General features: G+C 33.6%; 1 protein-coding gene across 2 annotated transcripts; it reads left to right on the top strand.

The window, feature by feature from the left end:
• Window positions 1-1,476: 1,476 nt before the first annotated feature.
• LOC107863483 (rhodanese-like domain-containing protein 7) lies at window positions 1,477-17,036 on the top strand. Of its 2 annotated transcripts, XM_016709411.2 has the most exons (5): window positions 1,477-1,936; window positions 4,436-4,687; window positions 4,819-4,917; window positions 15,670-15,954; window positions 16,541-17,036. In XM_016709411.2, exons 1-5 carry the CDS (start codon window positions 1,478-1,480, stop codon window positions 16,916-16,918), a joined length of 1,473 nt encoding a protein of 490 aa, XP_016564897.2. In that variant the 5' UTR covers window position 1,477; the 3' UTR covers window positions 16,919-17,036. The 2 variants fall into 2 exon arrangements, with proteins under 2 accessions (XP_016564897.2, XP_016564898.2); XM_016709412.2 differs by lacking the exon at window positions 15,670-15,954.
• The last annotated feature ends 9,230 nt before the right edge of the window (window positions 17,037-26,266 follow it).

The raw sequence follows: 26,266 nt of genomic DNA, 5'->3' as shown, positions 1-26,266 counted from the left end.
TCGAATTCTACTTTTATTTAAGCATGCTAACGTAGAAACATTTAACAAGTGACGTGAAATGATGCATTTTGATAAGCATAAAACTTATTTGATTTGCAATCCAGATACTTGAAGATATCACTTATGAAATGTTGAATATTGTCACTCGACAAAATTCATATGAAAGTTTTTTTTAAGAATTCAAAATGTTTGAAGCATATAAAAGTTTATGGGAAACTTATTTATAATCCTTATATTGTATAAGCTTATAGCTTGAAAATTATTGGAACTCTTAGAGAGTTTTCAAAAGCAATATATTATTTGTTGAAATGAGAAACATACCCAATTGGATTGGTCCCTGAAGTACCATATCTTAGTATAGTCGATGCACTAATGTATCTTGAAAATACTACAAGGCCTGATATAGCTCTTTTTGGTTAATTTGTTAGCAAAATATAGTTCTGCTCCTATTGAGACATCGAAATGGGGATCAAACACGTGATCTTATTTTATTCTAAAGATTGCAATCTAGATCTTATTGGCCATGCTGATGCTGGGTGCTTATCTGACCCACATAAAGCTCGGTCTCAAACAGGTTATGTGTTTATATATGGTGGTACTATCATATCTTGGAGATATACAAAGTAGTCTATCGTAGTCACTTCATCAAACCATGCTGAGATAATAGTTATTCATGAAGCAAGCGAAAAATATGCGTTGTTGAGGTTCATGATATATCTCATTTAAGAAAAATATAATTTGAAATGTGATAAAGTATCCATAATTTTGTATGGAGATAATGCAACATTCATAGCACAACTTAAGGGGGATTCATAAAAGGAGAAAGAACGAAGCACACTTCATCAAACTTTTTCTATATACATGAACTCCAAAAGAATGGTAAAATTAACGTGCAACAGATTCGTTCAAGTGACAATGTGACTGATTTATTCACCAAGTCTCCTCCAATTACAACTTTTAAGAAGATAGTGCACAAGATCGAAAATACAAAGATTCAAGGATGTTCTCATTAGGGGAGTCGATACGAGCTATACTCTTTTTTCCTTATGAGGTTTTGTCCCACTGAGTTTTTCTCGTAAGGTTTTTAATGAGGCAGCCTATATGCATATTGTTATAGATGTGTACTCTTTTTTTTTCACTAGATTTTTTTTCCACTGAATTTTTTCTAGTAAGGTTTTAACGAGACACATTATTTATCAATTATACATTCAAGGGGTAGTATTATAAGTATGATAACATATATAGTGAACGTCTACTTTCATATATAGTCAATGTCTATTTATGAAAAAGTTAGAAATCCAAGGTTAGTTTTAGGTTTTCCTTTATTTTAATTGACTCATCAAGAAACCTCTTAAGAGAAATAATAATCACTGTCTCTTTTTTCTATTCTTTTTATTATTATTTTATATTTCAACAGAATAATATATTTAGTCAATTTTTTATAGCGAGAAATATTTGACCGGTTTTGCTTATAAAAATGCTGCTTCAGCTGCTGGTTATTTTTTATCCATTAAGGGCAGGGGGTTTGGACATGGTACGTGTCTCAATGCCGCCTCATCTTCTGTTTTTCTATACAAGAAGTGCTTCACTAGCCGCACTCAGAATGTTATCTTCTTCATCATCCACAGCCGTTTCACCAAACCCTAATCTTGCAATGAAACCCACATCCGAATTACCATCAAAAGCCCCTATCTTTCCTTTCTTTTCTAATCCTAAGATTACCAATTCCCCTCAAAATCTTGCACCCTCTAAGTTCTTCTCTGCAGCAAACCCTGTCCCAATTCTGAAGGCTAATGCTTCGAGGATCGAGGAGGAGGTTGAAGGTGGTGGTTTGTGCTTTGACCCACAACTTGTGGTGGTTTCTTTCTATAAATTTGCTGATTTCCCCGACCATGCTGATTTGAGGAAACCATTAAAGCAACTTTGTGAGCAACTGGTAATTCTTCCTCTTTTTACTTCGCTTACTGTATTTGAAGGAGCAGTGTGTTTGAATGGTAAGGCTGCGTACGATACACCCTTGTGGTGGAGCCTTCCCCGGACACGGCACATAGCGGCTTAGTGCACCGGGTTGCCCTTTTTAGTGTGTTTGAATGGTGATTACCTATGGTAATATATTGTGTTGTTCCTTTAAATACAATATTTGTTTGAGAAAAGAGACAAATATACCTCTGAACTATGATAAATGGTACGTATATACCTTTCGTCATACTTTGGGTACACATATGCCTCTACCGCCCTACCGTTAATGAAATGGTATGGTATGTATATGCTCCTCGTCCTAACGGTAGAGGCTTATGTATTCCCAAAGTATGATGGATAGTATATACGTACCATTTACTGTAGAGTTTGGGGTATATTTGTCCTTTTCTCATTTTAATTTTTTATTTCAGATAGTTAACCAAAACCCACTACCCGAAATGCACTACCATATCTCAATAAACTCATTGAACCCTTTCAAACCTACTCGACCCGACCTCTATTTTTTGTTCCAAGCCCGATACTCCTCTGTTTTTCACTTAAACCTGAACCTCAATCAAATTGCAGTGATTGATCGTTGCTACTAGTTGGACGGAGTAGAGATTAGGTCAAGGGAGGCCGGAGCTAGGGGTGCAGCGATGGTTCGCTGGTGGGGTGTTTCTGATTCAACGGAGACAATGGCTATGTGTTAACCGGTGGTGGATAGTGTTACTGAAAATTGAAATGTGAGGGGTTCAATTTATTTGGTATTGTATTTGGGTGTTATTGGTTAATGATTTTCTTTGAAAATGATAGTAGTGTGTGTTACTGTATTATGTGTGAATATCATTTTAGGGATGGAAAAAGCGCATGTGTTAGATAGGCGTTTCTTGGATTTTAATTGGGACCGGGTCGGGTAGTGGTTTTGGGTTAATTGTCTGGTATAAAAAAATTAAAATGGAAAAGGGATAAAATATACCTCCAACTATGATAAATGGTACGTATATACCCTCCGCCATACTTTGGGTATACCTATCGTAAGTATGAGGGGCATATACATACCATTACATTAACGATAGAGACATATATGTATCCAAAGTATGATGGAGGGTATATATGTACCATTTATCATAGTTCAGGGATATATTTGTCTCTTTTCCGTATTTGTTTTGACTGTTACTTAAATTTCATTGTCTCGTATTTACGTAGCGGCGACCGATTTGGCTGTGATCGCGTCGTAATCTTATACTTTTTTCTCATTTTATCTTTACTTGTTATAATAATCATATTTTATCCTTCATCCTATCTTTTTATAGTAGTCTGCCCCATTCCCTACTTTTCTTGTAGGTTTATCCTTCCAATGGTTGGTGTGTGAGATTTTGTAACAACGGAAAACAATACAATCTATCCAAACTTTCTATTTATTAAGACAATACAACACAATACATTATAAAACAATATGCAATGACCATCCGGTTAACAGATCTTTTTTATTGTAGAAATATTAAAGTTGAGAAGTATTCCTGTTATTGCGGCTTCAAATGTTTAGTGCTTTAAAGTTGCATGTCTGTTTAGTTGCATTTGTTTATTTATTTATTTGAATCATTCATGTTTGGAATTGGGGCATGATTACTTAGAGGTCGTTTGGTACGTGGGATAAGGATAATAGTCCGGGATAAAAATTTGGGATTAACTTTATCTCATGTTTGGTTTGAGGTATAAGCTAATCCAGGGATTATTTTATCCCATCGCTATGGTGGGATTACTATCCCATATAGAAGGTGGGGTAAAATAATCCCTTGGTTAAAGTATCTGCATACGAAGAGGAGTATATATTGCTCAGTTTCTGCAAAGCTTGCATGACTGCTACCTATTATTTTTCTTGAAGTTGCTAAAGTATACCAAGTCTGTTTTCTTGCTTAAGTGTCTAGTTTTGATGCTCCGCGGTTGGACAGTATTTGATAGATAAGCACTAGCTTGTTTAATTCTTTGACATAGGCCAGGAAGGTGTTTCTTTGCTTTACATCTCAAAGACTGCTTCTTTCTGCATATTATGTTTTGTTAGATGGATGATAAGCTAAATTTCTGTCCTCCTTTTTGTTCAATTGACAATAATTGGAAAAATTGGTCCTAGGAGCCTATTTTGGTTTTCCTCTTAGTTTGTATTCAATAAATGCATGCCCCTTGATTCATTTCTGTTTATGTGTACCCCGATCCAACTTTATCCTTAACCAGGTCTTTAGTTTTTATCACATTAAAAGCTAGATGTTTTATAAAAGGAAGTGATTAAAAGTTTTGTTTGTTCTTCTCAGACACCTGGTTCTTTTTATGATGAAATGGTAGCTGCACGATTGTTTGATGTGCTCTCTGTATGGCTGGTCATTGTTTCCCATTTATTCAGTTTCTCTTCTAAGTACAACATTGTTTGATAGTACATTTTTCAATGTCACTCGTTCCTCACTAAGCTGATCAAATTCAGCGTGTTTCAGGTGGTATTATTCTTGCACCTGAAGGAATCAATGGCAGCATATGTGGTATGCGGGATTCGGTGAAAAGTGTTCTTGCATTCATTCAAAGTGATGAGCGTCTGAATGGGCTTAGATTGGTTGAGTCGCCCGTGAGCCCTGAGGAAGAGGCTCTTCATCATGGACATACGAGCAGCTCTCCTCTTGCAGCGGGTGAGGATGCTCCCTTTAGGTGGGATCACGTGAGGGTGAAACTCAAAAAAGAGGTAGATTCGCTGGCCTAGTGTCATAAAGTTGCCTCACGTTGAATATAATGCCCATATGCTCCTCAGATCTTGGAAGTTGCTTTATTGTGTATCCTTTAGCACCAAGCACTCATCATATGTTTCTTGAACAGATTGTTACACTTGGAATGCCTTCTCTTTCACCCATTGAAAGAATTGGCAAGTACATTAAACCGGCGGATTGGAATGCATTGATTAGTGATCCAGATGTTGTAAGTTCTTTATTCAGTAACATCATTGTTCTATTTAATTATTGATTCTTGAAGAATCTTATTATGCATCAACATAAAAATTTCTGACATGTAACTTATAACTTCAGCTTGAGCCTAAAATTCATCTAACTTGCTTCATATCCTCTGGCTGAGATGTGATTAAAGTCATGCACATCCTAAATAATATCATGTATTTTTTTATTGGTAAATAGTATCCTGTATTTTTTATTGGTAAATAATTCCTGTATTTTGATTTTACTTCCCACTTATATAAACCATCTTTTATGTGTGATGTAGCTCATTCCTCTGAAAATTGCCCGTACTTGATTTTCTATCAACAGAGTAGCATCCTTACATTTGCCACATTATTGAATCTCATCCCATATATAGTATGCCTAGAGGTATCGCAAAAGTTGCCAATGGATGGAGTAGACTTATTCCAATGCCCCATACAGGATTGGAAGGGTGAACTAAGCAAACATCAGATACCTACTTAATCTTAAAATTTAGAGCATCCAACTCCTTATTTGAACCCAAAAATTTGACTTAATTGGTACAGTTGGTATTGTTTTTCCTTTACAGTGTTGTCACAACATCATACTTCAACTATAATCTTTGTTTGCGGACTTGTTTACCTGAGAAAAAGCAAAATTCTGTTTTGTTTCTGTTGCAATCAGAATATTGTATTTGCTTGTACCGGGAAGTGATTGAGTGACCTAGTGGATAAGTTTCATTTTTTCTAAGTCAGGGTACTCTGTATTTTCCTTTTTTTTAAAATAAGTACTCAATATGTCCTATTTTAGCCAATAAGTCTTTCTCCACTAGCCCCAAAACAAAGCAATACATGTTGTAATGGTCTCCAATTAAGGAAAACATACGGAGAAGAAACAAGGAGATAAGTGAAAGGAAAAAATGGAAGTCCAATCAAAGAAGTAAACCCCATGTAGCCCAAATTGACCCATGAGAAACCATAATAAACAAATAATATTACAGTCTTTTATTTGATATACCATATAAAACCATAATAAGGAAAAAACTAGGTAATTAAATAAATTTTAAGAAAAAGATAAACAAATAAATTAATGCTTGGTAGGAGCGCAAGTAAACATTTATCAACTCCATACATTTTGGCTCTCAAATTTAACCCGACCCATCCAGTTGACAGTCCTAGGCTCAACCCAAAGTATGATGTACCCGAGGGGATAGAGTTCGGAATGAGACTATCCGGGAGAAGGTTGGTGTGACTTCAGTGGAGTGTAAGATGCGGGAAGCACGATTGAGATGGTTCGGACACGTGAAGAGGAGGGGCACGGATGCCCCGGTCCGTAGGTGTGAGAGGCTAGCGTTGGATGGTTTTAGACGGGGTAGGGGTAGACCGAAGAAGTACTGGGGTGAGGTGATTAGGCGGGACATGGAACAGTTACAGCTCACCGAGGACATGACCCTAGATAGGAAGGTATGGAAGATGCGAATTACGGCAGAGGATTAGGGCCAGTTCGGGTCGCTAGTGTAGGGAATAAATTGGTGGGGGTGTATTCCTGTTATGATTCCGTATTCAATGTTCCGTGTTCCGTGTTCCATGTTTATTACGAATATGTGTGCTTTCCTCCGCTGTATATTCCTGCATTCCTGCTTTACTCTGTTTTATATTCCTTATGGGTGCCGTATCTATGTTATGTCATCTGCTCCTGTGCTGTACTATGTGTTTGTGTGATATCTCGTGACTTGAGCCGGGGGTCTTTCGGAAACAGCCTTTCTACTTCATCAGAGGTAGAGGTATGGACTGCGTACATCTTACCCCCCCCAGACCCCACTAAGTGGGAATACACTGGGTTTGTTGTTGTTGTTGTTGTTGTTGTTCCTCATAGACATGTAGGACTACAACTTTGACAACAGGAGTGTCTCCGTTAGTGGAACTATCTTCCGTCAGTAGAAGAAGATGAAAGAAAGAGGAAATGACATCTGGTAGCAGTCATTCGCCTTAATCTGTGCAACTGGAGTATTAGATAGACTATGCCTCAGTAGGGAAATCTCCATGCCATGAACATTTAATTCCTCCCATCGAAGATCTTGGAAGTGTAGTCGATGTTCATCGGTCCCAAGGTAGTGAGTCATGAGACACCTATCACTAAGTAAGACCCACAAAGAGGTAAACATAGAGGTTGTTTCTTAGAAACGCCGTCGCACCTCAATCTTTGACCATTGCCTACCACCCCAGGCAAAGTAGGGGTCGTATTGGTGGTCAATCAAGGAATTTAGCGATCCTAATTTGTATGAAATTGTGGGTGCCATCTACACTTGCATCGGTGCTCCCCTAACATCACCTGTAAATTGGTGGGTGGGGGTGGGGGGGTTGAATTCGGCTAAGTTGTGATATGAAATAGTCGAATGCTCATGTACCTCAAGGCACCGTAACCTGTTCTTCGATAATTTCTTTATTAGATTTGAGTTTTTTCGGAGGCACCGCAACCTCTTCTTCGTTAATTTCTTTATTAGATTCGAGTTTTTTCGGTTAGGCGGAACTAGAGATTTATTTATGGGATGGCCTATGGCGAGTACATCTTATCGCAATAGTAGCATAATTTCCACTCTTGTTGACTCTGTGGTAGTTTGGGATTTGGTAGGTAATGGGCTAACGGGTGATTGTGAGGATGAAAAGTGATTTATGTGAGTGAGGTTAATGGCATGGTTCGATAAAAGGGGTAGAGTTCTAGAAAGGCCGGCTTTTGGGCACTGTATCCTGCTGATTTCGTTGTTCATGTAAATGGCCAAGTGAACGGCCTGCTCCGAATTGCTTATGTTATGTATGAAAATTCAAATTCTTAATTTTAGTCGACATAATAAAGTCGCCTTAAACTGGCTCGAATAATCAGTCATTGTTGTGGTTAGGGGTGTATAGACCAAACGGTCAAAGTCATCCTGAACCGACGAACCAAACCAAACCGAGAAAAAAAACGACCTATGGTTTGGTTTGGTTAGTTTGGCGTTAGAAAAAGAAATTGACCATTTTTGGTTTGGTTTGGTGTTAACCAAAAAAGAGTCAAACCGAACCCAAATCAAACCGACATAATATATATATATATATAATTCTAACTTTTTACACGTAAAATATTAATTATAATCTACTTTTTAAATACTTTTTCAATTAATTTTATTAATTTTCTAAGCCGGGGGTCTATCGGAAACAACCTCTCTACCTCACCTGAGGTAGTTGTATGGTCTGCGTACACTCTACTCTCCCAGACACCACTATGTGGGTACCACTATGTGGAATACATTGGGTATGTTGTTGTTGTTGTTCAATATTTAGAAAGTAGATGTAGATATATATTCAGATTTGGGCGTTTAAGTTGTAATATTTAACCATTAATAGCTAATTAAATGATCCAAAACCCAATATAAACTTAGAACCTAAACTTTTCACCCTTCATCTTACTTTTTAGTTTCAAGAGAGTTTCCCGCTCCTTGATTTTTCATAATTGTGGTTTTTCATTAGCGCATGAGCGAAAACATATTTGATCTAGTCTTCGATCACAATATAATTGTAAAAGCTAAAGATTATAAAAAAAATCCGAAAAACAGACTAAAACCTAAATCGGAAAAACTAATTTTGTTTTGGTTTGATTTGGTTTATATAGTTTTAATAAACCGACATGATTGGTTTGTTTTTTTTTTAATAAATAATCAAACCAACCCGATCTATGTACACCCTTAGTAGTGGTTCAACGAAGCATAGCCCTTCACCCCTCCGCCAATTTTCAAAATCGGTGAAGCACCTTCTCATCGAAGTGATTTGTTACAACCACGCGATATAGATCTTGTCACCGGGAGATTCGCTGAGAAGTCTGTGCTTAACAGATCCTTCGCTTTGTTCTTATTTCATGAGCGACCAATTTTTAATAAACAATAGGCTCGTTATAAGGGAGCCTACAACCTTAGGACTCATTAGAGAGACCCAGATCTCTTGTTATCTTGATGTAAATTCCTGCCTTTCGTCTATTACTTCTCCTCCTTATATAGACTCCTATTACAAGATATTTAAGGAAACTAAGAAACTACTAAAATAGAAAATCTATTTAAAATAAGAATTCTAGTAAAACTAAACTACTATCTACTTTTAATGCCCACAAAAATCTGAAAGTTGCATAAATCTACAGATTCTCTTTGTCGTTTCTTTCATTCTCAACTTGAGGGCCCCGTCTTGCATAAACCTTACCCAGGAACGAGTCTATAACATTACCCCCTTCCTCTAAACAGAGCTTGTCTCAAGTTCAAAGTCTTGATAGGCATCACGAAAATGTGCAGCACCTTCCCCGTAGCATCTGACAATTCAAATCCACATTAGTGCACTAAAATTTCCAAGTTCCTCAATTAAGTAGAGCACGTAGAACAGAACAATCCATAGGAACCACACGACCAACCTCTAGTAATGGCAGAGTCAGAGGAACTGTTGGAGCCACACCCTTAAAAGCCTTGAGGAGGGATACATGAAACACATTATGCAACTTACTATTGATGGGAAGTTGTAACTGATACGCAACTTCCCTTATTCGACGTAACACAGGAAAAGGCCCAAAGAATCGAGGTGCATGCTTATGACGCAATTGACCCCAACGGATTTTTGACGAGAAGGATATAAACGTCGCCAAACTAGTGAACCTGGTTCAAATGCAACCTCTCGGTGACCTTTGTCATAATATTTTTTCATTCTAACCTAAGCTTGTTGCAATATGCTTTGAATGTCACGCAAAACTGAATCATGATCAAGCAAGGCACTGTCAACAGCCTCCACCCGTGAAGAACCAGCTTCGTAGGACAATAGACGAGGAGGATCTCGACCATAGACAACCTTAAAGATAGTTGTTTGCAGTGCAGTATGAAAGGAAGTATTGTAGCAATATTTTGCCCAAGGCAACCAGTCAACCCATTTCTTCGGATAATCCCCAATCAAGCAACCCAAATACATTTCAATAGTACAATTCACAACTTTTGTTTGACCGTCAGTGTGAGGATGATATGCAAACGAGAATGCCAACTTTGTGCCACTTAGACGAAACAGTTCTCTCCAAAAGGTGCTTGTAAAAACCACATCTCTGTCACAAGTAATCGATTTGGTTATCCCATCCAACCGAACAATATGCTCAATGAAAATGTGAGCAACACGAGTTGCATTGTAAGGATGAGACATGGGTATGAAGTGTGCATATTTGGAAAATCGATCTACTACCACAAACAATATTGTTTTGCCCCATGCCTTTGGTAAGCCATCAATAAGGTTCATTCCAATATTAAGACCTGCTCAGGGAGTGCAAGTGGTTGCAGTAACCCTGTTGGGCTTAGGTGTTCAGCCTTGTTGCATTGGCAAACTGGACAAGCAGCCACATAATCCCCAATAACAGACTTCATCCCCTTCCAGTAGAAATCCTATCATATACGATGCAATGTTTTTTGTCCCCCTTCATCGGCATTATCATGGTATTCTGACAGAATTGTGGAGATCAATTGGGAAGAGGGCAACAAGTTGATACACCCTTTATAAACGAGTAAACCGTCCTTAATTGACCAGGAAGCATCAAGCTCATGGTGCACTTGTTGGACTAATTCTTGCAAGGAAGCATCATTAAATACCTCTTGTCTAATTGCATCAAGTAATAAAACACGTGGGAGACTAATAGCATACACCAATTCCTCTGAACTAGGGCGACGAGACAAGGCATTAGCAGCCTTATTCAAGTGTCCAGCCCTATACTCCACACAAAAGTCAAACCCCATAAGCTTGCTAAAACTCATCAATGCTTGACCCTTCATAAGTGCTCGTATATGCATTGTTCTTGCACTCTTCTGTCTCGTGATGGCATGAAAGGGAATTTCAAGTTCTTGCACATCTTTCTGGTCAAGATTTTCTTCATCTGGATCAGCTACTTCCAACCAAAACAACTTCTTACATTAATGCCCAATTGAATATAGTTCAGCACAATTATAACACAATCCCTTCGCCCTTCTCTCTGCCGTTTTAGCCCTTGTCAATTTTTTTATAAAAGGAGTAGATGAACTTACAAATTTCGATTCACTAATACCACTTATCGTGATGCTGCTCTAAGGAGTTGGAACTGTTGAAGTTGCAGCAGTATTCAAATAGCCTTTAGTCCCTTGCCAATTCTTCTTTCGAGAGGATGTTGCGCAAATTACCTTCTGTTTCTTCTCAAATGCACAGACTAAATTCATGGCATGAACCAAATCTGGTGGACTCTGCATCTCAACATCAAGACGAATGGAATCAATCAGTCCTACAGTGAAGAGGCTAACTTGTTGGTCTATGCGAACATACTTGCTGGCTCTGTCTAACGGTTCTTGAAATTGGCGTCGGTATTCTTCAATTAAGCCCGATTGCTTCAAGTTAACCAAATCGCCTAATGGATAACTTCCCAACGGAGGCCCAAACCTGAGAGTACCATATTCTTTGAATTCCGACCCGTCAACTGACCGGTTATCTTGTTTAACGATGATACCATAATTGCGCCTCACCTAGAAGATGGAATGCGGCCAATCCCACCTTATCAGCTTCATTTGTTCTCTGATTGGTGAAGAATTTTTCTCACATCGATATAGCCAAACTAATGGGTCCTCAGATCCATCAAAGGTAGGGAAATCCAGCTTTGTGTATCTTGGCACCAGACTATTTCCCGTCAATTTATTGGATCTATTTTTGGGTTTGGAGGGTTTACCTGTATTGCTACTCACTCCCGCCTTAGAATCTCTTCCTTGATTCTTGCTAAACCCAACAATGAACTCCTGCAATTGTAACGATAATTGTTCCAATTGAGAAACCATGCTTGATGCAGATAGTTCCAATTGAGCAACCATTCTTGATTCAGATTGTGCCACTGCTTCTGCAATCCGTGCTTTATTCGTAGCCTGCGCCTCCTGTAGGAGAGCATGTTACCCTTCACATCATTTACTTGTATTGCCCGTGGTGTTTGGCTCTGGTACCAAGTTGTTATGACCTCGCGATACGGATCTTGTCATCGGGCGATTCACGGAGAAGTTTGTGCTTAACAGATCCTTCGCCTTGTTCTTATTTCGTGAGCGACCAATTTTTAGTAAACAATAGGCTTGTTAAAAGGGAGCCTACAACCTTAGGACTTATTAGACAGAGACCCAGATCACTTGTTATTTTGATGTAAATTCCTGCCTATCGTCTATTACTTCTCCTCCTTATAAACTCCTATTACAAGATATTTAAGGAAACTAAGAAACTACTAACATAGAAAATCTATTTAAAATAAGAATTCTAGTAAAACTAAACTACTGTCTATTTTTAACGCCCACAAAAATCGGAAAGTTGCATAAATCTATAGATTTTCTTTGACGTTTCTTTTCTTCTTAGCTCGAGGTCCCCGCCTTGCATTAACTTTACCCACGAATGAGTCTATAACATGATCCCAGTTCGCGAGTTTCAAAACAGACATCCTTACCAGGCCTCAAGATTCTCACCATGGAAAAGATTCGATGTTGACGTATAGCAGATTTAAGGATGAGTTGGAGTTGTTTGCATATAGCTTCTTGCCATGTCGAGGTCGGACAAGCTCCGTTATTGGAGGCCATCTAATGCGTCATTGATTTGACGTCGGCAATATCCTTAAAATTGGAATCATTGGCACTCTGAATCGGTTCCTCTAAATGACAAGTTTTGGTCTTCCCTAGAAGACTTTTGGATGAAAACACCAATGTAACAACTCCTAACACACAAATTGTATGGTGGATACAAATGACGGATGATGCAAATGAATCAGCACAACAATAATGAAATATAAAATATTGAAGCTAAGTAAGATGGAGAAGAACTAGTAGGAGAGAAGGACAACAATTAGCCTGCTTTTCGGTTATCAAAAATTAGCTTGCTCTTCCCATCCCTCAAGCGCTACTTGTGTACTACCAATTTATAACCAACTCTGCCCTTCTCAGTTACCATTATCAAACATTTATAAGCAACTCCACCCTTCTCACGTGATCATCCAACTTCCCAAACGTAATCCTCTCTTGGGTGGATTTATAATTCTCGTGCTCTTACATGGAAATGTGGTCCTCACGTTGATTAGCTCCAAGTGGTCCTTCATTCACAACCTTCCTTCTCTTGCAAACATAGAGACAATGATAAATGTCTGTAGTGTAAGTAAAGATTTTTGTTTAGGAGGGGCAGAGAGTGCGTATTTCTTGACTTCATTTCTTTGCATTCATCTGATTTAGATTATTGAACAACTTATGATCATGTAAATGATTTTTGTACCAGATCGCCGGGGTCTGACTTATAGTTATAGTCAGACCTCTCTAAAACAACATTTCATTGTAGCTGTCAAGTTTCCTTTGGAAGCGATTTTTGGTGTTATATTTTTATTTTTCTTTAACAACATTTTACCTATAACAATAGCAGTCATCATACACGTCACCTATACTTCTTATAGAATTAGCTCTATATAATAACCCTAATCAAATATTGATTAATTTTGCATTTAATTATAACAATGCTAATTTTAGTTACCCGTTTCAAAAAAATAAAATAATGACGCTATGACGGAGAAAAAGGCTATCAGATACCTTTTTGCTGACAGTTTGGATGGATTTTTTCTCAAATTCAAGTATAAGCTTTCTACGAAGAGACTGGAATCTACGAAACAATTGACCATGATAAATTTCTTCCATTAAATTTGATATTTTTTAGATTACAATTAATTTTTAAATTATGTTCAGCTTACTAGGGACATGAGCCTAGATAGGAAGGTGTGGAGGTCGCGGATAAGGGTAGAAGGCTAGTGTGAGTGTGTGGGTTGTAGCAAGCAGTCAAGAGAGATCTTGTGTGGCCGGGTTAGTAATACTAGGACTGTGTACATAGGTGTCTTTGGTATGTGAGTGTATGTTACTACTAGGTGGGTGTCCTATTTCTTAGTTCCTACTTTCTTGTTTCGTGTTGCACTTATTTCTCGTATTTCGTATTTCTCTGATTTCTATTTTATTATTTCTTATTTCTTATTTCTGTTATATCATCCATCCTCTTATTTACTATTCTTTATCTTGAGCTGGGGGTCTATCAGAAACAGCCTCTCTACTTCTTCGGAGGTAGCGGTATGGACTGCGTATATCTTACCCTCTACTTCTTCGGAATACACTGGGTTTGTTGTTGTTGTTGTTGTTTTAGAAGTTAATAGTTTGTAGGTACAATACAACTAATTATGGATTTGTTAATAATTTATTAGCTTTTTAAACATTTAATTAATCAAACCCGAATATATTTTGAGATTTTAAATTTATATATTTTGTATTCTTTTATGTAGAACATAAAAAGGTCAAGATAAATAACTTCTTGTGTATGTTGTGTATAACAGCCAAATAAGATCTAAACATCAAACGTTATTATGTGTGTATAAGAGTCGTACTCTATATCAGCCAAAAAAAATCTGAACAAACGACACCATTATAGAAATGTCTGATGGTATATTACAGGGACCTATATATGCTTTTGACCTACCCAAGTTGCAATGAACATGGAAAGGGCTGTGTATTGGATTTGTGTGATTTGGTAACTTATATTGAGTTTTAGAACCTTTTTCTGTTCTTTCATATTCCTTCTGACATGTCCAACAACCACCAGAATCGGGTTTCATAGTAGAGGAATAATACGCTTAAATGCATAAAAAAGTTGCAGTTATGTTTAGTATTTTATGTATACTTATATACTACTAATTGCTTGTAGTCCAAAATATATGAAATTTTTCTGTATCTTGGACCACACACTTTAGCATGCTGGTCCATCAAATGCCACAAGCGAGCCCAGGTTCTCCTGGGTTGACTATTTGCATAAAATAACCAGACATTGACTTTGAACATTGACTCAAGCCAACTACTGAACATGCTCTCTGTCAGTGTTTGGGCTTTATATATGTCCAAGGTATTGCTATCCTGATATACAAATGAAGTTATCACTTGCAAAGCTCAACATGGTAATATAGGGAAATTCTAGTTCATAAATGGAAGTAGTTCTGGGATCACCAATTCTTTATGGGATTTTACTTATTAGAAAGTTCAAAGTCAGTATCCATGGCTGGTTGTTAAATTCTCAGCGAATCATCACTTGCTAGGATCTTCGTTAGACTTATTACTTTTTTCTTTTTTGATAAGGTAGATATTTTATTGAAAGGTACCAAGATGGTACAGAGAAAGGAACAGAAACATCAAAAAACAAGAAAAAAACAGCCTCCTATACTCTTTTTTCTAGCATAATGGTTTGTTAGACCTATTAATTGATTTGAGCTACTAAACGACTTTATTCAGGTGGGAGGTAGGACTCCCATTACCTGTGTATATGCATGCATATGAAATGTGCTGATCTAATCTGGTTCAGCGTTTTGATAACTTCTAGAGTTACTATTGGTTTTATTTTGATCCAGTTCCATAAAGAACTTGCACATATTTTGCCGCATATAATCATTTAATATATCATTGGGCTCTATGGGGGAAGAGCTTCCAGTTTGAAGTCTCTTAGAATGTTCTATATAGGAATTCATTGCCCGTTGCATTATTAAGGTTTTTCTGTTTGAAATGAAATTCTTGTAAATCTACTTCTTAAAGAAAATTTTGACTGCAAAAGACATGCTATACTTCCCAAAGAACAACCTTGAGAGGCAAATAACTTGCTCAAGAAAACTACCTTGGTTTTCACTTGCAATCGTTGACTAAATTTCAGTACTACTCAATTAGGTTGTGGTTGATGTTCGCAATGACTATGAAATTAGAGTCGGGAAGTTCAAAGGGGCAGTTAATCCTTGTACTACAGCATTCCGGGATTTTCCATCATGGGTGGAAGATCATTTTAAACTTGCTGATTCAGGAGACAAGTTGGAGTCTTCTGGTTCTGCTGGAACATCAGATAAGCTGACAAAGGAAAAAGGAAACAAAAAGGTTCCCCGAGTTGCAATGTACTGTACAGGTGGAATTCGATGCGAGAAAGCTTCAAGTTTTCTCCTCAGTAAAGGTTTTGATGAGGTAAAAATTAAAGCAAACTGCACTACTTTGATTGTCCTTACTCCTTTTCCTTTCTTTGAAAATATACCTCTCCTACTATTGCTTCTTCTCCTTGTCAGTTTCATAAACCTCCCCCACCACATCACCACACCCAAAAAAAAAAAAGTAGAGGAAAAATACATTAGCCCAAGAAAGTAGAGATTTTGCTTGGGCATAAGGATCTTGGATTTCTCTCTTATAATTGATTGTATGTAATATGTATAGTGGAATTCGTGCGGTCTATGACCAGACCCCCTCTCTGTGCTGGCAAACCAAATTAACTGAAGAGGTAAAAAAGGAGAACCCATTGAATTATGTAGGTTGCATCTATTTGCGGTGCAGTAACATGAAATCTCAGTTTATCAAAGATGAAAGAACAAAGGATATACACAAACATCTTCCTTAAGTTGGGACTTTATATCTCTGTTATAAGTTGCTCCACTAGCTAATTCTTCGAACACCTTAGTGTGCAAACGGATGATGTCAAGAATTCTATGGTTGTAATGTGGTAGTGTTTTAATTGCTCAGATGATCTTGTTTAACGGTGCTTTCGGCTGATTCTTACCAGGTTTATCATCTAGAAGGTGGGATTTTAAGGTACCTGGAGGAAGTTCCCAAGACAGAGAGCCTTTGGGAGGGGGAATGCTTTGTGTTTGACAAGCGAGTTTCTGTTGAACATGGTTTGGTGCAGGGAACATTCAAACTTTGCTATGGATGCAAGAAACCAGTGAGTGATGCTGATATGGAATCCCCAGAATGGGAGTATGCCGTCTCTTGTCCATACTGCTTTGCATTGAAATCTGAGGAAGAAAAGGAGAGGGCACGCGCTCGACAAAGGCAGTTCGAGAAATGGGGTATCATTGGTGGTCCAGACAAGGGCCGCAGACCAGCAAAGACGGTGGATATCAATGGGCATTCTGCTACTCAGATGTCAAAATCGTTATAGCGGTATTGACATCCTAAGAATTGGGACTTCTTTTGTACCATTTTTCTTTTTGAGTACGATTTTCTATTTTTTGTAGGACCTAAAGTAACATTTCTATGAATGGCAGCATTTCTGGTAACCTTTCTATTATGCCTTTCAAATGCTCCTTCCTAGTGCAGACCGAGGAATAAAAACAATTACGGTTTGGAAATAAATAGATGTCACGAGGTTAACTAATGTTATAATTAGATGTCATATAGTTGTGCCGTCAATTGATGGGCAATTTCAAGTCTTAAAAATAACATTAGGGTAAATTTGATTCAACGAGTTAATAGAGGCATTTTTTAGCCATTTCTATTACGGTTCAGACATTTTTTTACCCTATTTTATTAAATTAAAATGGTTATATTTCATGAAGGAGAGGTGTCTAAGTCTTGAATGAAGGATTGGTGACATTGATCAACTTAAAGGGTCAAACATAATTAAAAAATTTGATTAGGTTAATTGTGAATTTGATTAATATTTTTCAAACTTTTTAATCTTTTCAAAAATACAAATTAACCAACACCCACAAAACTTCCTTTTCTCTGTAAATCAATCTCTCTTTTCTCTTTCTCTCGATAGTTTCTCTCTTTAACTTCTCCCAACTAACAACTTCCCAAATTTCTCCCTTCAATCTTGTGCAACTTCAACATCTGACAACAAATAGTTTTGAGTTCTTGTCCGTTCCTTTTTTACTTTCAACCGTCAGCCGACGTGACAACCTTCTCCGGCGACAACAACTTTGAGTTCTTCATCGTTTCTTTTTTATTTTCACAGGTAAAAAATTAGAGCTTTTAAGTTATGACGAAAATGAGGAACCTGATTTGTTGGTGTTTGTTATTTTTTTATGTTTTTTGTTATTTTTTTTAATGTTTGTTATTTTTTAGTTGAATTTCTCATCTGGTTGTATCTGTTACTGCTATTTTTTAACAATGGATAAAACATGTAATGTGAATCCAACAGATGAGTAATCTGTTGTAACATATTGACTAATTTGTTGCACAGATTACTAATCTGTGCAACATATATGACTAATATGTTGCGCAAATTAGTAATCTGTTGCAACATATATGACTAATCTGTTGCACAAATTAGTAATCTGTTGCAACATATTTGACTAATTTGTTGCAACAAATGAGTATTACTCATCTGTTGGATTCGTTTTATAGTATTGTAACATGAATCCAACATATGGGTCATCTGTTGCAACAGAATAGTCATATAGTACAATAGATTATTCACTTGTTGCAATAAATGACTCATATGTTGGATTCATATTGCAGGTTATATCCATTGTAGCAGTAGCAGATACACCAAATAAGAAATTCAACAAAAATCATAATTTTACTTACAAAATAAGCTATGAAGTAATGTCTAAGTGATATACGAACAAAATTTGACCTAAAAAATTTTTTAAAAAATTCAACAGGGGTATAATGAATAAGTAAAACACATGAAAAATTTCCTGAAATAGGTAAAAAGACAAAAATAATATACCATACATCAAATGCAAAAGGATCAAGGGGACAAACGTTTGAGTTCTCCTAAAAACGTTTAAGTTTCCTAGTATTTTAATTGCTTTCTAATAGTTGACCCATCTGTTACAACAGATTTTCTATCTGTTTGATAATTTTCAACAGATGAATCATCTGATGCAACATTTTAGTCATTTGTTGATTCAAATTAAGCAATTATTAGTAGTAACTAAATTGATTTAGCTAAAATTAAAGACTTCTCTACACAATGGGACAAACATTTGTATTCTCCTAAAATATTTGAGTTCCCTAGTATTTTAATTATTTTCCAACTGATTATTTATTTGTTGCAATAAGTTAGTCATCTATTGCAACAGATGTTTATAACAGGTTAGTCATTTGTTTATTCAAATTAAGCAATTATTAATAATAACTAAATTAATTTAATTAAAATTGAAGACAAGTCTTTAATACAAGACCTTAGACAAGGGGACAAATGTTTGAGTTCTCGTAAAAATATTTGAGCTTTAGTATTTTAAATTATTTTTCTACATATATCTTGTATATTTAATAATTTCCAATAGATAAGTCATATGTTGCAATAATTTAGTCCTTTGTTGAAACAGATGTCTATATTTATTTGATAATTTTCAATAGACGAGTTAGCTATTGCAACAGGTTAGTCATCTATTGCAACAGATGTCTATATCTGTTTGATCATTTTCAACAAATGTCTTTAACTGTTTGGTCTTTTCCAACAGATTACTCATCTATTGCAACATGTTATTCATCTATAAGTCATTATTAGTAATAACTAATTGATTTAACTAAAATAAAATATGAATTAATAAGTTCAATTACAGTTTCAATTAATCTCATGGTAATTACACAATCAGCTAAGTATGTTCGTCCTGAGTAGAGTGATCAATTGACCAATTTTATTTGAAATGATTCAAACTAATCTATCATTAGAAATAACTATATTGATTTAACTAAAATTAAAGATGAATTACTAAGTTCAATTACGATTTCAATTAATTTCATGGTAAAAATGGTGTATTGATAAATGATGATTTGTTATTATTTCTATTGAATAAATCTTGCTATTGATTTATTTTTTTCAATAAATAAATAATATGTTGCAACAAATAAATAATTTGTTGCAATAGATGAATCATATGTTGCAAAAATGAATTAATTACTCCAACAGATGAGTCATATGTTGCAACAGAAGGGTCATCTGTTGTAACAGATGGATCATATGTTGCAACAAACAGATCATCTATTGGAAGAACTCAAGGGTCATGACTTTTCGATCATTTAATTAAAAAAATGATTCGTAAATAAATAATATGAAAAAATATGATAAACACAATTTTGTAGCTATTTAATTTAAATAACTAAAATACCAAAAAGATGAAAAGTTATGACTTTCACCTTTTTTGTATTTAAATCTATTTTTTAATTTAAATAATCGAAAATTCACCAAGTTCGATTTAATTAAGAGATATAATTATTAAAAAGGAGGTAAACGGTCGTGATTTTTCGTCTAACACTCTACACTATTCACTCATTCAATCTTTTATAAATAGGTCTCCTCAGATCTTTCTCTTGCATCTTATCTTGCATAAAACCGCCATTATATCTTTAATCACTTCTCTTTCAAAAATAAATTTCTTGTTCGTCCGTTAAGGTATGTTTTACTTTCTTGTTCTAATATGAAAATTATGAACATGCATCTATTTTCTAATTAAGTTTCACATTTTTTTTGTTAAACTACCAGTTGGAACTATATGTGGTTTAGTGTTTTACGTTATTTGTTCATGCATGTTCTAGATATGACTGATCTGATTTGGTACATGGCGATTCTGCTTGACACCGTTAGGAACTTGAAAGGCTGGTTCATGAACTCGAGTGAGAGTTGGGCGCCGCGACAGCAAGGGTGCTTCGAGGGATTCGAAGGCTGAGGGGTCTGCTGCCCAATGGATTTTCGATTGACAATAATAATAATAATAATAATAATAATAATAATAATAATAATAATAATAATTAGGTTATATATTTTTTATCATTTGTAATTTATTTTATCGGATCTAACTAATGTTGTAAATATTTTTTATATAATGAATGAGAAAATCTCTATTTGATCGACTGAGTTTATTTTTATTTTTTTCATTCTGCTTATTTTTTTAAGATGTTGAGAGGTGTAGGTTTTTGAGCATTCGGGAGTGGAGAGAGTCAATTACAAGAAAGAAAGTGTTTCGTTGAGAATAGGGTCATAGACTAAAATTAAATAACAACACAAGATTATTTACTATTACAATAAAATTAAAGATAGATTGATAACAGATGGCCCATATATTGCAACAGATGGGTAATCTATTGGAAATGACCAAGTAGATAAAGATATCTATTGCAACATATTGATCGTCTGTCGCAACAAATTAGCAATATATTGAAAATGATCAGACATATAAAGACATCTATTGCAACAGATTAGTCATCTATTGCAACAAATTAGTAATCTATTGGAAATGACAAACAGATAAAGTTATATGTTGCAACAGATTGGTCATCTGTTGAAAATGACCAACAGAGAAAGACATTTGTTACAATAGATGACCAATCTATTGCAACATATGTGTATATCTGTTTGATAATTTTCAACAAATGACTCATCTGTTGTAACAGGTTAAATCTGTTGCAATAGGTTATATAATTAAATGATCATGTAATTACTATGAGATTAATTGAAATTATAATTATTAAATCAATTTAGCTATTACTAATAATGGCGTAATTTGAAACATTTCAAATAAAATTAGTCAATTGATCACTCTACTCAAAACGAACACACTAAGATGATGGTGTAATTTATATGAGAATAATTGAAATCATAATTGAACTTATCAATTCATCTTTAATTTTAGTTAAATCAATGTTGTTATTACTAATAATATGTTAATTTGAATCATTTAAAATAAAATTGGTCAATTAACACTTTACTCAAGGCGAATACACTTAGATGATCATGTAATTACTATGAGATTAATTGAAATCATAATTAAATTATTAATTCATCTTTAATTTTAGTTAAATCAATTTAGTTATTACTAATAATTGCTTAATTTTAATTATTTCAAATCAAATCGGTCAATTGATCATTCTACTTAAGACGAAACACTTAGTTGGTCATGTAATTACTATAAAATTAATTGAAATTGTAAGTGAACTTACTAATTCGTCTTTAATTTTAGTAAAATCAATATAGTTATTTCTAATTATGGCTTGGTTTGAATCATTTTAAATACAATTGGTCAATTGATCACTCTACTCATGACGAACACACGTAGTTGATCGTGTAATTACTATGAATTAATTGAAACAGTAATTGAACTTATTAATACTAGTTAAATCAATTTAGTTATTACTAATGTAATGGCTTAATATGAATCAATAGATGACTAAGATGTTGCAAAGATGAGTAATCTGTTGAAAATGATCAAACAGATAAAGATATTTGTCGTAACAGATTAGTCATCTATTGCAATAGATTAGTAATTTGTTGGAAATAACAAACAAATAAAGTCATATGTTGCAATAGATTGGTCATCTGTTGGAAATGACCAACAGATAAAGACATTTGTTACAACAGATGACTAATCTATTGCAACATTTTCAACAGATAACTCATTTGTTGCAACAGATTAAATTTGTTGCAATAGGTTATACACATAAATAATCATGTAATTTCTATTAGATTAATTGAAATTGTACTTATTAAATCAATTTAGCTATTACTAATAATGGTTTAATTTGAATCATTTCAAATTAAATTAGTCAATTGATCACTCTACTCAGAACGAATACACTAAGATGATCGTGTAATTAATATGAGAATAATTGAAATCATAATTGAACTTATCAATTCATCTTTAATTTTAGTTAAATCAATGTAGTTATTACTAATAATATCTTAATTTCAATCAGTTCAAATAAAATTGGTCAATTAACACTTTACTCAAGACGAATACACTTCGATGATCATGTAATTACTATGAGATTAATTAAAATCGTAATTAAAATTATCAATTCATCTTTAATTTTAATTAAATTAATTTAATTATTACTAATAATTGCTTGATTTTAATTATTTTAAATAAAATTGGTCAATTGTTCATTCTACTTAAGACGAAACACGTAGTTGATCATGTAATTACTATAAAATTAATTGAAATTGTAAGTCAACTTACTAATTCATCTTTAATTTTAGTTAAATCAATATAGTTATTTCTAATTATGGTTTGGTTTTAATCATTTCAAATAAAATTGGTCAATTGATCATTCTACTCAGGACGAACACACTTAGTTGATAGTGTAATTACCATGAGATTAATTAAAACTGTAATTGAACTTATTAATTCATGTTTAATTCTAGTTAAATAAATTTAGTTATTACTAATATAATGACTTAATATGAATCAATAGATGACTAACGTGTTGCAAAAGATGAGTAATCTATTGAAAATGACTAAATAGATAAAGACATCTGTTGAAAATGACCAAACAATTATAGACATATATTGCAACAGATGACTAACCTATTGCAATAAATGACTCATCTATTGAAAATTATCAAACAAATATAGACATATGTTGCAACAGATGACTAAGTTGTTGCAACAGATGACTAAGTTGTTGCAACAGATGACTCATCTGTTGAAAATTATCAAACATATAGGATATATGTTGGAAAATAATTTAAAATACTAAAGCTCAGATGTTTTTAAGAGAACTCAAATGTTTGTCCCCTTGTCTAAGGTTTTGTCTTTAATTTTAGTTAAATTAATTTAGTTATTACTAATAATTGCTTAATTTGAATCATTTTAAATAAAATTTATCAATTGATCATTCTATTAAGGACAAATACATTAATTGAAATTGTAAGTGGACTTATCAATTCATCTTTAATTTAATCAAAATCAATTTAGTTATTACTAATAATGACTTAATTTGAATCATTTCAAATAAAATTGGTCGATTGATCACTCTCCTCGAGACGAATACACATAGTTGATCATGTAATTACTATGAAATTAATTAAAATTGTAAGTGAAGTTATCAATTCATCTTTAATTTTTAGTTATATCAATTTAGTTATTACGATTAATGGCTTAATTTGATTCATTTCAAATAAAATTAGTCAATTGATCACTCTACTCATGACGAATACACTTAGTTGATCATTTAATTACTATGAGATTAATTGAAATTGTAATTTTATCGTTAATTTTAGTTAAATCAATTTAGTTATTACTAATAATGACTTAATTTGAATTATTTTAAATAAAATTGGTCGATTGATCACTCTACTCGGGACAAATACACTTAGTTAATCATGTAATTACGATGAGATTAATTGAAATTGTAAATCAACACAGTTATTACTAATAATGGTTTAATTTGAATCATTTAAAATAAAATTGGTCAATTAACTATTCTACTAAGGATGAAACACTTAATTGATCATGTAATTACTGAGATTAATTGAAATCGTAATTGAATTTACTAATTCATCTCTAATTTTAGTTAAATCAGTATAGTTATTTCTAATAATGGTTTAATTTAAAGTATTTCACATAAAATTAGTCAATTAATCATTCTACTCAGTACGAAACACTTAATTGATCATGTAATTACTATGAGATTAATTGAAATCATAATTGAACTTACTAATTCATCTTTAATTATAGTTAAATCAATATAGTTATTTCTAATGATGATTTAGTTTGAATCATTTCAAATAAAATTGGTCAATTGATCACTCTACTCAGGACGAACATACTTAGTTGATCGTGTAATTACCATGAGATTAATTGAAACTGTAATTGAACTTATTAATTCATATTTTACTTTAGTAATCAATTTAATAATTACTAATAATGACTTAATGTGAATCAATAGATAACTAACATGTTACAACAGATAAGTAATCTAATGGAATAACCAAACAAATATAGACATCTGTTGTAATAAATGACTCACTTGTTGCAACAACTAATTCATCTATTGAAAATTATCAAACAGATATAGACATCTGTCGCAACAGATGACTAAGTTGTTGCAACATATGACTCATCTATTGAAAATTACTAAATAGACAAAATATGTGTTGAAAAGCAATTTAAAATACTAAAGCTCAAATGTTTTTTAGGAGAACTCAAACGTTTCCCCCCTTGTCTAAGGTCTTGTCTTCAATTTTAGTTAAATCAATTTAATTATTAATAATAATTGCTTAATTTGAATCAGCAAATGACTAACCTGTTATAAGCATTTATTGCAACAAATGACTAACTTGTTGCAACAAATAGGTGATCTATTGAAAAATAATTAAAATACTAGGAAACTCAAACATTTTTAGGAGAACTCAAATGTTTGTCCCATTTTCTTAAAGACTTGTCTTTAATTTTAGCTAAATCACTTTAGTTATTACTAATAATTGCTTAATTTGAATCAACAGATGACTAACATGTTGCAATAGATGATTCATCTATTGGAAATTATCAAACAGATAGAAAATCGGTTATAATAGATAGGTCATCCATTAGAAAGCAATTAAAATATTATGGGACTTAAATGTTTTTAGGAGAACTCAAACGTTTGTCCCCTTGATCCTTTTGCATTTGATGTATGATACACTATTTTTGTCTTCTTTACTTGTTTCATGAAATTTTTCATGTGTTTCACTTATTTGTTGTGCCCTTATTGAATTTTTTTAAAATATTTTAGGTCAAATTTTGTTCGTATATCACTTGGACATTACTTCATAGGTGATTTTGTAAGTATAATTATGATTTTTTTGAATTTTTTATTTGGTATATCTGCTACTGCTACAATGGATAGAACCTGCAATATGAATTCACCATATGAGTCATTTGTTGCAACAAGTGAGTGATTTGTTACAACATATAACTAATTTGTTGCAACAGATGACCCATATATTGGATTCATGTTACAACACTATAATACGAATCTAACAGATGAGTAATCTGTTGCAACAGATTAGTCATATATGTTGCAACAGATTAGTCAATATGTTGCAATAGATTAGTCAATATGTTGCAATAGATTACTCATCTGTGCAACAGATTAGTCATATATATTGCAACAGATTACTCATCTGTTGGATTTACGTTACATATTTTATCTATTGTTGAAAAAATAGCAGTAGCAGATACACCCAGATGAGAAATTCAACTAAAAATTATAATTTTACTTACTAAAATCACCTATAAGTAATTCCCAAGTGATATACGAATAAAATTTGACCTAAAAAAATTTGATCAAGTAGTAATAGTAGCCACCGCCACCGCCACCGCCACCACCGTTGCCGCCGCCGCCACCACCACCACAAGATGTCATGTGTCAAGCCATTAAAATAGCCACGTGGTAATTTTTAAGACAATATTAAAAAATATTTTAAGATAAAGTTAAAAATACTATAATAACAATTTTAAATTAAAAAATTAAGTATTTAAATTTGAATAAATTATCCTTTTACAAAAAAGATTTTCATTATCTTAAAATTAGAAACTAATAATTAAAGAGTTCTAATAGATATATACTATTTCAACTTATCTCATACAAAATTTAAATATTATAAAATATATTTAAATATAATTTATTTACATATTAGGAAATTTATATCTATAATAATAATTAGTTGTAGTAGTGTTGGCAATTGTATAGTACGTACATAGTATGTAGAACAAGAATAATAATAATAATAATAATAATAATAATAATAATAATAATAATAATAATAATAATAATAATAATAATAATAAAATAC

The sequence above is a fragment of the Capsicum annuum genome, chromosome 3 (genome assembly GCF_002878395.1).
Source record: "Capsicum annuum cultivar UCD-10X-F1 chromosome 3, UCD10Xv1.1, whole genome shotgun sequence".
Classification (NCBI taxonomy): domain Eukaryota; kingdom Viridiplantae; phylum Streptophyta; class Magnoliopsida; order Solanales; family Solanaceae; genus Capsicum; species Capsicum annuum.
Note: the sequence above shows the minus strand (reverse complement) of the source record. Positions and strands in the feature narration are given on the sequence as shown.

What these genes read in the sequence shown, in the direction of transcription:
- LOC107863483 (XM_016709411.2), top strand. Translation starts at nt 1,478, where the DNA reads ATGCTGCTTCAGCTGCTGGTTATTTTTTATCCATTAAGGGCAGGGGGT. An exon ending in AGCAACTTTGTGAGCAACTG is followed by an intron (nt 1,937 to 4,435) that starts GTAATTCTTCCT and finishes GATCAAATTCAG; the next exon opens with CGTGTTTCAGGTGGTATTAT. An exon ending in TGATTAGTGATCCAGATGTT is followed by an intron (nt 4,918 to 15,669) that starts GTAAGTTCTTTA and finishes CTACTCAATTAG; the next exon opens with GTTGTGGTTGATGTTCGCAA.